Below are 14,006 nucleotides of genomic sequence, written 5' to 3' on the forward strand. Positions count from 1 at the left end.
GTTTGTGGAAAATTGAAGTAGTTTCAAACAAACGTGTTTTTGCTAGGTACAAAGTTTGTAATCGTAGATAAAGGGGAACGAGTTTTACCCGGAGTTGCGTTTCAATTATTAAAATTCTCCGCGGAACGGCGGCAGAAAACCCGATAACGATTTTAAGATCGCCCATTACGAAGTAAGCCAAACAATGTTACAGAAAAATGAAAATATGCTGGTTTAGAGAAAAGATATTTATACCATTTTTTATGAATTAACGCACATTGCATGCCGTATTTAACAAGTTTCGTGGCAAACTTGAAATATTGAAGTGTACTTCGTAAGATTTTTAAATATCTTATCGACAGTTGCATGATCTGAAGGAAATATTTTACAAGATGTTCCAAGATGCCACGTTAAAATCTTTTTCGAATGTTTATGAAGCCTCGAGGAAGCATGGATCGAACATAGCGTGAGAAATATATTGTGCGAAGATAAAGAGGAAAGAATACACAACTGAGAACTGACACGATGAATTTTTATTTTTATACTGAATGAGTGCTATAATCTGAGACATGTTCCTTTGGAGACTTTATGAATTTGCACAAGTTCATATGGATATATCGTAAGTATCGTGAAAAGGTTTTTAGATGACTTCGTGTAGAATGTTTAAATATCCCATTGACAATTTCACGACCTAAGAAAAATTGTTTATGGAAAATATAACAAGATATAACTTAAACTCAAATATATGTTAAATAAGATATAATTTCTGGAAAAGAACATTTGATTTCCTTATACTTACGCCGGTAAAAGTAACTAGAGACATTTCAATCATCTTACCAGCCATCAATTTCATCGGATAATTAGACATAGCGATAATTAGTATTAAAGAACGCATATGTTTGGTCGAGAGATGATACCAATTGATCATGCATGATGCCTGTCCTACAATCTGGTTCTGTTAACAGAGTAAATACGATAAGTTTTAGAACGTCGAATAGGTTACAAAAAAAGAATGATGTCATACTTCATCAATAAGAAGTTGACCAATGTAACAGAGTATAAAGACACAGAAGGTACAGGATATTTGTAACGTGACATAAATCAGTATAGCCGCGATGTTATTATTCTCCCATTCCTAAAATATGTATATCCTATATTGATGAAAGAACAGAATATTTTTAATGTTATTATCAGACTGTGAATGTTCATACAGTTATAAAAAATTGGAGCGTGAAAATAAAAAATGTAAAATGAAGTATAAGTAATCGAAAATGCATGTAAATATACGTATGTACGGAAAAACCCAAAATAATACCAAATCTTAACAAACTTCATTCTGATCTCACAAAACATTACTCTATTTAGATTCCATTGTCTTGTTTGCATTCATAAAAATACCATTTCGCATGAACACCCGCAGTATAAGTATTATTCGCCTAACTCCTACCATGAGAATATAATATCCCACGAGACAAACCAAACACGTACCACCCATCATTTCCGTTAGACAAATGTACTCTGTAATTGTTTCAATGTTCTTTAAAAATCTGCAATCAAGTCACGAATACAGGGCATGCAACGCATAAATTACAATAAACTCATTGCTTGTCCAATTCATTTCCCAGTTAGAATAAATGATATTCCAATTCAATCGTTTCTAATCACAAGAATATTCCACTAACCTCTTTATTTTTGTCTGATATTCAACGATATCCATGATCCTCCGTTGGACCATCGTGTCAGACATGTTCTTCTTATCCACGAGAGCCTTCATCTTGTTCACCAAGATCCTCAGCATGCTACACGCATGCAGAACCAAAAGAGCAGAAAGACCGCAAGAACCACTAATAACTGCGTAAATAACAAATCCAGCCAAAATTTGCACTACAAACAATATTTCGTAATTTGGAGACTTTTGTTCGTCGAGAATTATGAAATAACTCGGACAGGGCAATGGTCTTATAGTAATGTTGTCAGGAGTGATGATAGATCCTTTAAGAAGAGGAAGAACAGTCCTGTAGCATAAACCACCTCCGTACATAGTAATTGCAGCCGTTAGCACCACTCTTCTCGCGATTTTCGCTTTCGAGCGAAAAATTAATCGATTCTCGTCCGTGGCTGTTATCCAGTCCTGTTTCATCACATCCAAACCTTTTTGGACTTCGCTTGCCCGCCACAGAAGGATCGTATATTTGCAGAACTGCATAGTGCAGTTAATAATCGGTCCCATAAGTTTCAATCTAATCTTGTTGTTTTTCTCTTTGAAAAACACGTACATAATGGTTGGTACAATTATTAAGAAAAATAGGAAGTATGTCAGAATGTGTTCTATTCTTAATAAAATTTTCGACACGAAGGAAGAGGAAAATGAAATGGGCCACGCACCAATTACTCCTAAAATTGGTTTCACGTATCTCGTGGCGTATTTCATATCCTCTTCCCCCTTTGTTAGTTGAGATGTATTTTTCATGGCTGAACGCTTCCACATGACTGACCAGATAAGCGTAGAGACAAATAAGAATTAGGCTTGATTCGATATATTGCGCTTGCGTATGTGTGTAATCTGTTTGCGTATTCAGCATTAAATTGAAGTTATTGAACGATTGTATTGCACGGGGTGAAGTGGTTGAAATTACTAGGTTCAACTTTCCAGGAACTGCCTGGATTACGTTGAGGCGATGGAGTTTTATTTTATGATTTGAGGAGAATTTTGAAAAATTATATGTCTAGTGTATATATATGTGGAGTATATTTTCTAGTGAAACAGTTGAATTGTCGTGAAACTTTTACTTATACATTGTAAATATAAGAAGAATTTCTTTTAATATATTATAATTATTGTAAATTCTTATGCACATCTATATGTTTACGAATACAAGTAAAGAAATAGAATCTAAATAGAGATTTGTTTCACTTACTGGAAGTTACACACTCACGTGTGTTCTACTTGACATATTTGATATATTTTTCACGTTGTATGCATTATCGCACTGTTAGATTTTGTGTAAATAAAAAAATATCCGCAGTCTAATTGTCAATTCAAACGTAACTAATATTAAAAAACTGATAATTTAGAAACAATTTAAACAATTGGTTATATCTTGTACGGGCTCGTATTTTTAGGAAACTCCCCATCTGTTAATTTGGTAAACTATTTACAATTAAATCCTTAAAAAAACGATCTTTATTATCGTCGCCTCTAAAAAGATTTTAGCGTTACGAATTACGTATGAGAATGATTCCACAAAATTACATGTGTTTGCGGGAAATTAAAGTAGTTGCAAACAAAAGTTTTTTACCGTCTGCAGAGTTCGTATGGGTTGCGAACGATTACTATCGTGACCGTAGATAGAAGGAAACGAGTTTTACCCAGAGCTGCGTTTCAATTATTAAAATTCCCCGCCGAACAGAGAGAATAAACGCGGTAACGATTTAAAGATCGTCCATTACAGAATAAATTGAACTATGTTATAGAAAAATAAAAACGTGTTGGTATCGGAAACAGGCGTTTATACCAATTTTTGTGAATTAACGTACATTGCATACCGCATTTAACAAGTTCCATAACAAACTTGAGGTATTAAAGAATACTTCGAGAAGTGTTTAAATATCCCATAGATACCTGCATGATCTGGAAAAAAATTTTACAGGATATTGCAAGATTCGAAGATACGAAATTCGAATTTCTGTATACTTACATCCGTGAAAGTGGCAAAACCGAAGATTTGCACAGTGAAGCCTATCTCGTAATTTGGTGTAAGTTGTTCGTTAAAGAAGATAAAATAATAATATAATATCCAAAAAATATACCAAAAAGAATTGGCGTTCGTACGGAAAATGTGTCTATTCTCTTCAGTTGCATTTAACCGACTGTTCTTTATTTCCACCATTGTCTATCTAAACTCATTTATTCGACACACCAGTTTCACTTTTTCAATTGACCTTGGCAGCGATAATTTAAAGAAATTCGATCGAACGTTATAAGATATATTTTGGAATTAAAACAGGAAATTATCATTTGTCACATATAATGTTTGTGACGAAATATTTAGATACGTTGAAAATATATGATAGTGCAAATATGATATTGTGCAATATTGTACAGAAATTTGAACTATAAAAATTTAGTGTACAAATTGATGAAAAGGTTTCAATTTCATAGTATTTCGAACAACTCGTACTCACAGTTTCAATTATTAAAATTCTGAGAAAAATGGAGAAAGTATCGTGACGATATTAAAATCAATCATTTCGAAATACATTGAACATCTTCATAGAAAAATAATTTTAAATTTCAAGGACAAATTTTTACTATCAATAATTGACTATCGTGCATTATATATTACATTTAACAAGTTCTATAGCAAATGTAAAAGTACTACTTCGTAAATTCAACTGTATCGTTTAACTTTCTACTTAATAGAACTTCGTAACACATTGAAATATCCCATCGACGCTTTTATAATCTGAAAAATATATTTTGCAGAACGCTCGAAGATATGGAATTCTAATTATTTTATACTTACAACGGTGAAGGTAGCCAAAGATATCTCTACAATATTGGAAGCGGTGATCTTCATTTGAAAATTCGATATAATCATCACCGGTATTAGACAGCGCACATTTTTCGATGAAAATCGATACCAGTTCAGCGTAACGGACATCTGTCTGACATTTTCACTCTGTCAAAGGTAAAGTTTATTATAAATATCACAAATGTCACACTGATAGTTTAAATATACAGAAACTGATCTGATCAACTCCAGCGATCACTTAATCTCCGAGAAATTACACGCTTGATCATATATGCTCTACTAACAAAATGAAGAATCATTAAAAAAGCGGAAGTGATCAGTTTGACGAAATGTATAAATATAAAATTACGAGAAAGATTATTGCTAACGAGTATAAAAAAACTATTAACAAATAATTGATAACGTACTTCGTCGATAACAAGTTGTCCAGTATAACACACTGTGTAAATAATAATCATGCAACTCACTTGGAATACGACGTAAATTATTAAAGCAACGGTATCGCTGTTTTCCCATTCCTAAATATATAACAACACGTTATGTAAATAATTACATTATTTTGCTTTTCGACAGAGCTTCATAGAGTTAATCTGTTTGAATCATTTACCATGATAATACAGTATCCTAGCACACAGGAAATGCACGTACCATTGAAAATCTCCAAAGTACTTATATACGACATAATATAATCGACCTTGTCAGAAAATCTAAAATTAATTTGCACTCTAATATCTTACATATCTGTTTTGTATATCGGCGAACATAAATTATTTCGACTCACTGTTTAACCTTTGTTCGATATTCAACAATATCTTTGATCATTTTGTGCACAGCATTCTCGCTCGTGTCAGGCTGATCCGATAGCTCGATCATCATATTCGCTAAGATTCTCAATAAAGTGGCCATATGTAAACAAAGTAACGAAGCAAGCCCCAGGGAACCACATAGAATCGTGTAGACGACAAGTGCGCCGAGAATTTGCAGAGTAAATATTACCTCGTAGTTCGGTGTATGATGTGCATCAAAGAATATAAAATTGCTTGGAATGGATAGCAACCTTATAGTAGTATTATCCGGCAGGACGATTCTTCCTTTCAAAAGTGTAACGATCATTCGATTACACAAACCGTTAGTGTACATGATAATTGCCACTACTAATAACACTTTGTATCCAATTTCCGCATTCTTCCGAAAAATTTTTCGATTCTCTTCCGTAGCGTTTAACCAGTCGTTCTTGATCGCCTCCATTAATTCCTTTAAATCGCGCATTCGATACAACAGGAACGTGTATTTGGTGAGTTGCACCAAACCATTAATATGAGGTACAAGCAGTTTCAATTGTTTTCTACTATTCATTTCTTTCCCAAATATATATATGAAGCTTGGAATCAGCAACAGAAATTGTAAGAAATAACAGATGGATATTAGACACCATTTCAAGATTGCTGAGACAGAAGTTGAGATAAAGTTCGGCCAGATACCGATTATTCTTAAAAGTGGATATAATAACCTTAGGGAATGCTTCAGTTCTTTCTCAGCGTTTTTTATTTGAGACATTTTTTAGAGAGAGTAAATTTCAGCGAATGACTACTGACCACGTTGCGAACGAAAGTGACATTCGTCTCAAGAACTTTATCGCGCTTGCGTATGTAAAATTTCTCGTATCGGCAGGGGATTGTAGGAAAGATTATAATTTCTATTTAGTATTTATAAGAGGGTAGGGAAAGTGGTTGAAAGCTTTTACTTATGCCGAATGGTTTGCCTCCATAGAAAAGTTTCATCGTAATAACAACTTCAATATACTCTAGTACGATTCGTCCTTTCAATCTCAAAGGAAATAATTCTTATAGCGATGTTATTGTTATTTTTACAAACTTTTGACATATTATACACGATGCGTATAATTATATATTTCGAGATATTACGACTCAGTCTAGCGAAGTTTTTTTGCAAAGTTAATAGCGAAGGGGAATAGCGATTATTGTTGACAGATACTACTATTAGGTAAATATGAAGAGATTCAGTGCAGAATGAGAACAAGTTGTACACATATCCATAGTTCAGTTCACTCCTTTTAAGGAGAAAAACACGGTGGTAAAAATATCAAAATTGTCCACCGGATTTAGTTTTCAAGGGTCTGTAACCATTTCTAAAATTCACTTATCATACATTATACTTAACCATCGCCTCAAAAACATAAGATATTACTCGGGATTATTAGTTATGAGGTTTGCTTGCGTTGCGTAGGTTTCCTCAGTGGACGAGAAGCTTTATTATTACAGCTTCGGTTGCTGGAGAAGTAATCTTTGTCTACAATGACTTTCGAAAATTCTAATTAAATGTTGTGAATAATATGTTAAGATATTAAAAGAAAAATATTTATAGACAAATGAAATGTTACGAAATTTCATGTCGATACGGTTACGATATTTTATAATTGTCTATAGAACCTTTTTACTGATTGGGAAATCTACAGTGGATGGAATGATTATCGTAGTAGCTGGGGAAATGTAATACAAAAGTGTCCAGCACGTGAGAGGCAGAACTAGTACACATAACTGCGAGTAAGTATCTAAGATTGTAAATAACTTCAAAAGTAAGTAGTAACTTCAAAATTGTCTATTTTAATTCTTGTTTCCAAAAAATATCACAATTTATGTGACTTTCTGTAACACGTTCAAGTATCCCACCGACGCCTTTATGATCTGAAAAATATTATTGCTACCATATATAACAAATGTAATGCAGAAATCTAAATTCTTGATACGTACATCAGTGAAAGTGGATAATGATATGTCTACAATCTTTCCTGCTGTGAGTTTTATTGGATAATTCGACATTATAATGATTAATATCAAACTGCGTGCTTTCCTCATAGGAAATCGATACCAGTTTAACGTAATAGACATCAGCCTGACATTTTCGCTCTATCAAAAATCAAATTTTCAATAAACACCACGGGGATGTTGTATATGTTTCAAAAACATAATCGATTACGTACTTCGTTGATTAGAAGTTGACCAATGTAGCACATCGTGTAATTGCAAAATATGCAAATTCCTTGACACATAAGGTACACGATTATAGACGCAGCATTGCTTTCTTCCCATTCCTGACATACGACAATAAAGATTTATCGAAATAATCATTGTTCTTAACGAAGATTTTAGGATTATTCATTCATACCACGATAATACAGTATCCCACTATGCACGCTTCTATAGCGTAATTAAATATCTCGAAAAAGTAAAGGTACGGTGTGATCTCTTCCACGCTATTCGCAAATCTGAAATCAAATTTCGATCACCATACGTTTAATGTTCGTTATTTTCTACAGTGGAACTCCATTTATTCGAACTCATACCTGTAATTTATACAAACAGGGATGCATACACATTGGAAGTGATATACTCTTCATAAGAGTTTGCCAAGATAGCTTTCCTATCTATTACATTTCATTTATATTGTAGTATTTCTTTTCAGATAAGAGGATTTGATCCGAGGGATTCCAAATGATCGGATATTAATTAAAATTTCCTTTTAATGAACAGAGTTCAGATATATGGAGTTCTATCGAATATCATTAAATATAATTTTAAGCTATACCAAGGTTATACTAATTCTCACATTGAACATTATTTAATTAGAGTTAAAGTGTAACCATAAAATTGAATACATATATCTAACACTGTTTTTATCTCGATAAAACTCAATATTAACACTACCAAATGCATTAATGTATTACTCACCCTTTGACTTTCGTTTGATAGGCGACAATATCCGATATCTTCTCCTGCGCAGCTGTCTCGCTTACATTTAACTGACTCGTAAGTTCCATCATTTTATTCATCAGAATTCTCAACAAACTGCTTAAGTGCAAGCAAAGCATCAAGCATACACCCATGGTACTACACAGAATCGTATAGTTGAGAAATCCACCCATAATTTGCAGAACAAAAATTATCTCGTAATAAGGAGTAGATTGTTCATTGAAGAAGATAAAGTAAACTGGACACGGTAGCATCCTCATAGTCGTGTTATTCGGTAGGACGATTCTACCCCTCGAGAGTGGTATAATTATGCGATAAAAGAGACCTGTAGTGTACATGGTAATTGCCACTGTCAACACCATCCTATGTCCAATATTCGCTCTCATACGGAAAATATGACGATTTTCTTCTGTGGCGTCTACCAAATCGTCGCTCAATCGATCTAATATTTTGCTAAACTCGCTTGTTCGTCGCAATAGGATGGTATACTTGCACAATTGGCTAAAGCCATTTATGTGTGGTATCATAATATGAATCCGCCTTTTGCCATTCTTCTCCTTCAGAAATAAATACAGTACACCTGGTATAAAGACTAATAGTTGTAGGAAGTAAGCGGAGACAATTAAACCCCATTTTATAGCCTTTGAAAACGTAGAAGTGGTGGTGGGTTTTGGCCAGGCGCCAATTAACTTCATTAGTGGATAGATGAACTTTACAAAGTGCTCGAGGTTCTCCTCCTTGTTTCCTAACTGTGACATTTTTTAGTCGGATGAATGTCCTGTACATGACTAAGCATGACGAAAGGGTAAGCGGTGTTCGTTCCAAAGCCTTCCCCGCGCTTGCGTGCATAAAATAATAAATCCAGGCGAACTTAGAAATAAATTGCTGTTATTGAGATGATCATTGTACACGAAGGGATTGCGATGTACCGCCTGAAATTCTTATAACCCAGGAGAAAATTGATTGAAATTACATGTACGGACTTCGCTAGTAAACAGTTACAGTTTAATATGTATCAATGTCGCATTTTCTTATACGAATCACTTTTTCAATAGTTGAAGGGATAACCTTCGCTGTGATAGTTGAAAAGAACTCAATCAAATGTTATGAAGGATCAAATACAATAAAAGAAATTGTAATGTGTTATATATAATATTTGTGAGAAAATTACGTATGTTGAAATTTGATGATAGTGTAATTAAAATATTGTGCTATTTTCTACGTAAGTTTTGCATGCGAACGAGATGACTGCAGTAGCAAGAGAATATAAAAAGATTGCATACGTGAAGAGGGCACATTGTATCAACTATTAGAATTCTCAGTTTAATCTAAAGAGTTATTACGATCGTTTATTAAGCTATTAACGATATGGAAATTAATTATTTCAAAATACATTGAACAACTATATAGAAAAATAAAGAAATACCAGTTTCAACGACAAATTTTTACATTCTTAATAACAGAATATCGTACATCATATATTTTATATAATTTAACTAGTTCTATAGCAAACGTAATAGTACATACTTGGTAAATTTAAATGTACTCTTTAACTTTCTATTAAAGAGTACTTCGTAACACATTGAAGTACCTCATCGACGATGAAAATATATTTTACAGCACGCTCGAAAATATCAAAATATGGAATTGTAATGATTTCAAATTTACATCGTAAAAGTGAAAGCAGCTAAAAATACAACTCTGGCGGCGGTGATGTTTATTTGATAAATCGACATAACAATCACTGGTATCAAGCAGCGCATTCTTTTCGACGAAAATCAGTACCAGTTCAACGTAATAGATATCAGCTTGACATGTTCGCTCTATCAAAAATCAAATTTTCAATAAACACCACGGGGATGTGGTATTTGCTTTAAAAACATAATCGATTGGATACTTGGTCGATAAGAAATTGATCAATGTAGCACACTGTGAATACAGTTTTATTTATTATTTATATCAGTTATTTATTTTCCCAAAAGATTTTATCTAATTCTGTAACGTTTAATGTTACGCTAATTCACACATTTAATTCTAAAATATCCAAGTTATCTAATTTTATCTTCCTCGCCCAGACATTAATCGTGTAAGAAATGAATAACTAAAGAAGAGTGTAAATACTTCAACTACAGTAGAACAAGTTATAATGTACACGATAAGATATAACACGAAAAACCCACAATTAATAAAATCATAGAAAACAGTGACTCTCACTGGAAAATTACTCGTACCGATTACTTAAGAAATCGCATTAATCATATATCTAAAAGCTAAACTATATAGCAATTGGCCTTTGTGGAAAATAGTACACTATCTTATACTCTATTAAAAAGAAGCTCACTCTCTGATTTTCGTCTGATGTTCAACGATATTTACGATCTTCTTCTGTGCAACGTCTTCATTTGTATCTGACTGATTCGAAAGCTCGTTCATTTTGTTCCCCAATAAATTCCTAATAAATATGACTATGGTATTCTTTAATTCTCGACAGAAATTTTTTCACCGGCTGCGTAGCTTGCAGCGGATGTGAAAAAGATTACCATAGAGATAAGCGTAAAAGGACAGTACCATGCATAAGAGGAACAAATAGTACACATATGTGTATACATATTTGCAACGTAATTATTAAAGTACTAAGAAAATTACGGTTTTAAAATTATACGTTATTTTAAAATAAAGCCAATTATTTCATACTATGTCATTTTCGGTGACAACTATGTTCCAACTGATATTCTATTACAGTGGTTCACGAAAGAATTTAAACACATGTATAAAGCTCTCAAAAATATATTATATGCAGATACTATACAAAAGTTTACAAATTTCAGTAGGCACATACTTAAGCGTCAAGAAATATGTAACTGTAAAAGCTAGTAAAGTAAGGTACAGAATATATTTCGATTCGATTCATTGCTATAATATCTTCAACTGACACTATACCTTGCAAGTTCCATGCAACATCAGTAGGATATTAATTAACTTTTCTTAGCATATTTAAATATCCCATCGCCCCTTTCATGATCTAGAAAATACATTTTACAGAGCGTACAGAAATTTTGCGGCATTGATGTTTGATATGTACTTACATCGCTAAAGGTCGACAAAGACACATCCATCATTTTGGCCGCCGTCAATTTTATTGGATCACTCGACATAATGATTATCATTATCATATACCGAGTCTTTCTCACCGGGAGACGGTACCAGTCTAATGTGACGCATGTTCGTGCAAAATTATTGCTCTGGTAAAAAAGTTGATAACAAAGTTCATGTTATTAATGATATTCAAAGTGGTGCATAATAATGAAGTGCAGATGTTTGTGCAAATTTAGATTTTTATGAACACAATAAACACATTAACTACTGCTGACAAACTGTTATGTTCTTTTATAACTAATCTACAGTTAAATAAATTAATTATCAGTTGTGCTAAAAAAAAAAGAAGATTTCTATTATTTATTTAAAGTAACAGTAGTAGTACAATTTCCAAAATTCTGGTGTCCATTATAACGTATCTATCATAATGTATAAAATATCGAGAATATAATACTCGTTATATTTAGAAGCTGAAAAAGACCTGTGCTTAGACTGTATTTCTTCAGTTGTATCTACAAGTATTATGAATTTAAAGAAATACCCATAGTCTACCTACTTCGTCAAGAAGAAGTTGGCCAATAGAACAAATCGTATAGGAGGTGAACGTGAAAGTTGTTAGCAATGTAATGTACACCATTAAAGCGACGGTATTATGATTTTCCCATTCCTGAAATATAGTATATGATTTATTTAAAAAAAAAAAAAAAAAACTGACCAATTTGACTTTATATTGCCCGTACCAGTATAATGCAATATCCTAGCAAACCGATAATAATAGTGCCATTAAGGAGCTCAAGAAAAGAAATGTACTCGGAGAGCAGTTGTCCGTTACTTAAGAATCTGAAAGGACGATGATGGACACTATGAATATGATATTTGACACTTCGTCACTAAACAAATCCTCGGATTCGATTAAAGAACTCATTACAAGAAATTGTTGTTCACGTTGCCTATTCTATTCTAATAGAGAAAACAAGGAGTACAAGATTATTCTAGTATCTTCAATGTGGCCAATAATATCGAGGAAGTGTGGTCCTAATGACAAAAGTTTTTACGGAGCGGTTTAAAATTTATACGACTTTAAGTTAAGACACAGATGTTCTTGTATAATAACGATTCCATTACGAGCTTTGCATTCTCACTACTGAAGTGCGTAATTAGTAAAGAAATCGAAAAATTTGACACGAATTGTTTTTGTTATGAGTTCTCCAATCTTTCACTTACTTTTTGATTTTCCTGTGATACTCAACGATATTTACGATTTTCTCTTGAATAATTTCCTCGCTGGTATTCGACTTGTCGATGAGATCCATCAATTTGTCCGTTAAAATCCTTATTAAGCCGCATGTATGCAAGCATATCATCATCATAACTCCAATGGCACCGCTGAATATTGTGTAGATGAATATACCACTCAAAACTTGCAATACGAAAATTATCTCGTAATTCGGAGTAATCTGTTCGTCGATAAATGGGAGGTATGTTGAACTGGGTAATAGTCTTATAGTAGTATTATTCGGTAAAATAATTCTGCCCCTCGAAAGAGGAAGAATCGTACGATAGCATAAACCTCCAGAGTACATGGTGATGGCTACTATGGACACCACTCTATCACCGATCTTCGCGTTCTCACGAAAGAGTCGTCGATTTTCTTCTGTGCCGTATAACCAATCGTTCCTAATCTCCTTCAACAGTGTTCGTATATCGTTCATGCTGTTCAATATGATAATATACTTGATTAACTGGATCAGACTGTTGATGAAAGCCGACAATAGTTCCATTTGCCTTCTGGCGCCTGCTGCCTTGAAGAATACGTAAAAAAAACCCGGACAAATGACAAACAACGCCAAGAAAATACTAATCACAGGAATAACACGTTGAAATATCTTCATACACAACGATGATTCTGGAGGAAGTGGCCAGGCACCAAGTGCCATTAGGAGGGGCTCCACGTATCTTAAACTTTGTTTCAAGTCCTTCTCCCTTTCTTCTTTGATTGATTCTTCTGTCGTTCTAATCATATTTTTTTCCAATGCCTGATAGCTCGAGCTTGATTAGTCACATGTGCGTGATGAAGTTCCTTTCGAAGAGCAAGACCACTACTTCTTTCGGAGGGTAAAACCCTTACTCCTTTCAAGCGGCATAGATACGACTGCGTTCGCGTTCATAAATTTTTAAGAATCGCGATGTGAGTATCGAGTGGCGTCTACTATCACGTTTAGTAATCGCAGTAATCATTCTGCGAAATTGTACGTATCTTGAAAGTAATTTGGAGTTCAATTTCCGGCAGATATGGTGAAAACTTTTCAAATTATTGAATTGAACCAATGCATCGCCAGTAGCTCTTTCCGCTGTATCCCTATAATCTAGTAGCTTTCTGGAACATCTACCTTTCTGCATATAATTTTCCATAGAAATACCATATCTTTTATATCGAAATATCTGTATCCAGAAAATTATGTGTTTCTACAGTGTTTTTCAGAGTTTTATTTCATCATGATTTTTGATGATGATTCATTTTCTTAATGCTGGTTTAACAATTTCCAGGAAACGTTTCCTGGAAAAGTGCAGATGTTTGGAAAGGAAAAGAGGAAAAGTAACTCTTGTGGCGACACGTACTAAGCTT

General features: G+C 33.5%; 4 protein-coding genes across 5 annotated transcripts; all 4 read right to left on the bottom strand.

Moving 5' to 3' along the window:
• Window positions 1–727: 727 nt before the first annotated feature.
• LOC139988875 (odorant receptor 30a-like) lies at window positions 728–2,467 on the bottom strand. Its single transcript, XM_072006662.1, has 4 exons — window positions 1,662–2,467; window positions 1,427–1,526; window positions 1,004–1,114; window positions 728–934 (listed from the first exon to the last, which is right to left on the bottom strand). Exons 1-4 carry the CDS (start codon window positions 2,465–2,467, stop codon window positions 728–730), a joined length of 1,224 nt encoding a protein of 407 aa, XP_071862763.1.
• A 2,824-nt stretch (window positions 2,468–5,291) lies between these two features.
• Window positions 5,292–6,071, bottom strand: LOC139988876 (uncharacterized). The gene has a single exon (XM_072006663.1). The coding sequence runs from the start codon at window positions 6,069–6,071 to the stop codon at window positions 5,292–5,294; it is 780 nt and encodes a 259-aa protein (XP_071862764.1).
• Window positions 6,072–6,493: 422 nt separating this feature from the next.
• Window positions 6,494–9,184, bottom strand: LOC139989102 (odorant receptor 30a-like). 2 transcript variants are annotated; one of them, XM_072007073.1, is made up of 5 exons: window positions 8,264–9,184; window positions 7,701–7,800; window positions 7,516–7,626; window positions 7,286–7,441; window positions 6,494–7,219 (listed from the first exon to the last, which is right to left on the bottom strand). In XM_072007073.1, the coding sequence occupies exons 1-5, from the start codon at window positions 9,040–9,042 to the stop codon at window positions 7,169–7,171; spliced, it is 1,197 nt and encodes a 398-aa protein (XP_071863174.1). In that variant the 5' UTR covers window positions 9,043–9,184; the 3' UTR covers window positions 6,494–7,168. The 2 variants fall into 2 exon arrangements, with proteins under 2 accessions (XP_071863174.1, XP_071863173.1); XM_072007072.1 differs by having other exon boundaries at window positions 6,494–7,441.
• A 1,923-nt stretch (window positions 9,185–11,107) lies between these two features.
• LOC139989103 (odorant receptor 10-like) lies at window positions 11,108–13,359 on the bottom strand. The gene is made up of 4 exons (XM_072007074.1): window positions 12,605–13,359; window positions 12,121–12,220; window positions 11,937–12,047; window positions 11,108–11,526 (listed from the first exon to the last, which is right to left on the bottom strand). The coding sequence occupies exons 1-4, from the start codon at window positions 13,315–13,317 to the stop codon at window positions 11,260–11,262; spliced, it is 1,191 nt and encodes a 396-aa protein (XP_071863175.1). The 5' UTR covers window positions 13,318–13,359; the 3' UTR covers window positions 11,108–11,259.
• Window positions 13,360–14,006: the final 647 nt, after the last annotated feature.

Source organism: Bombus fervidus, chromosome 7, assembly GCF_041682495.2.
Source record: "Bombus fervidus isolate BK054 chromosome 7, iyBomFerv1, whole genome shotgun sequence".
Lineage (NCBI taxonomy): Eukaryota > Metazoa > Arthropoda > Insecta > Hymenoptera > Apidae > Bombus > Bombus fervidus.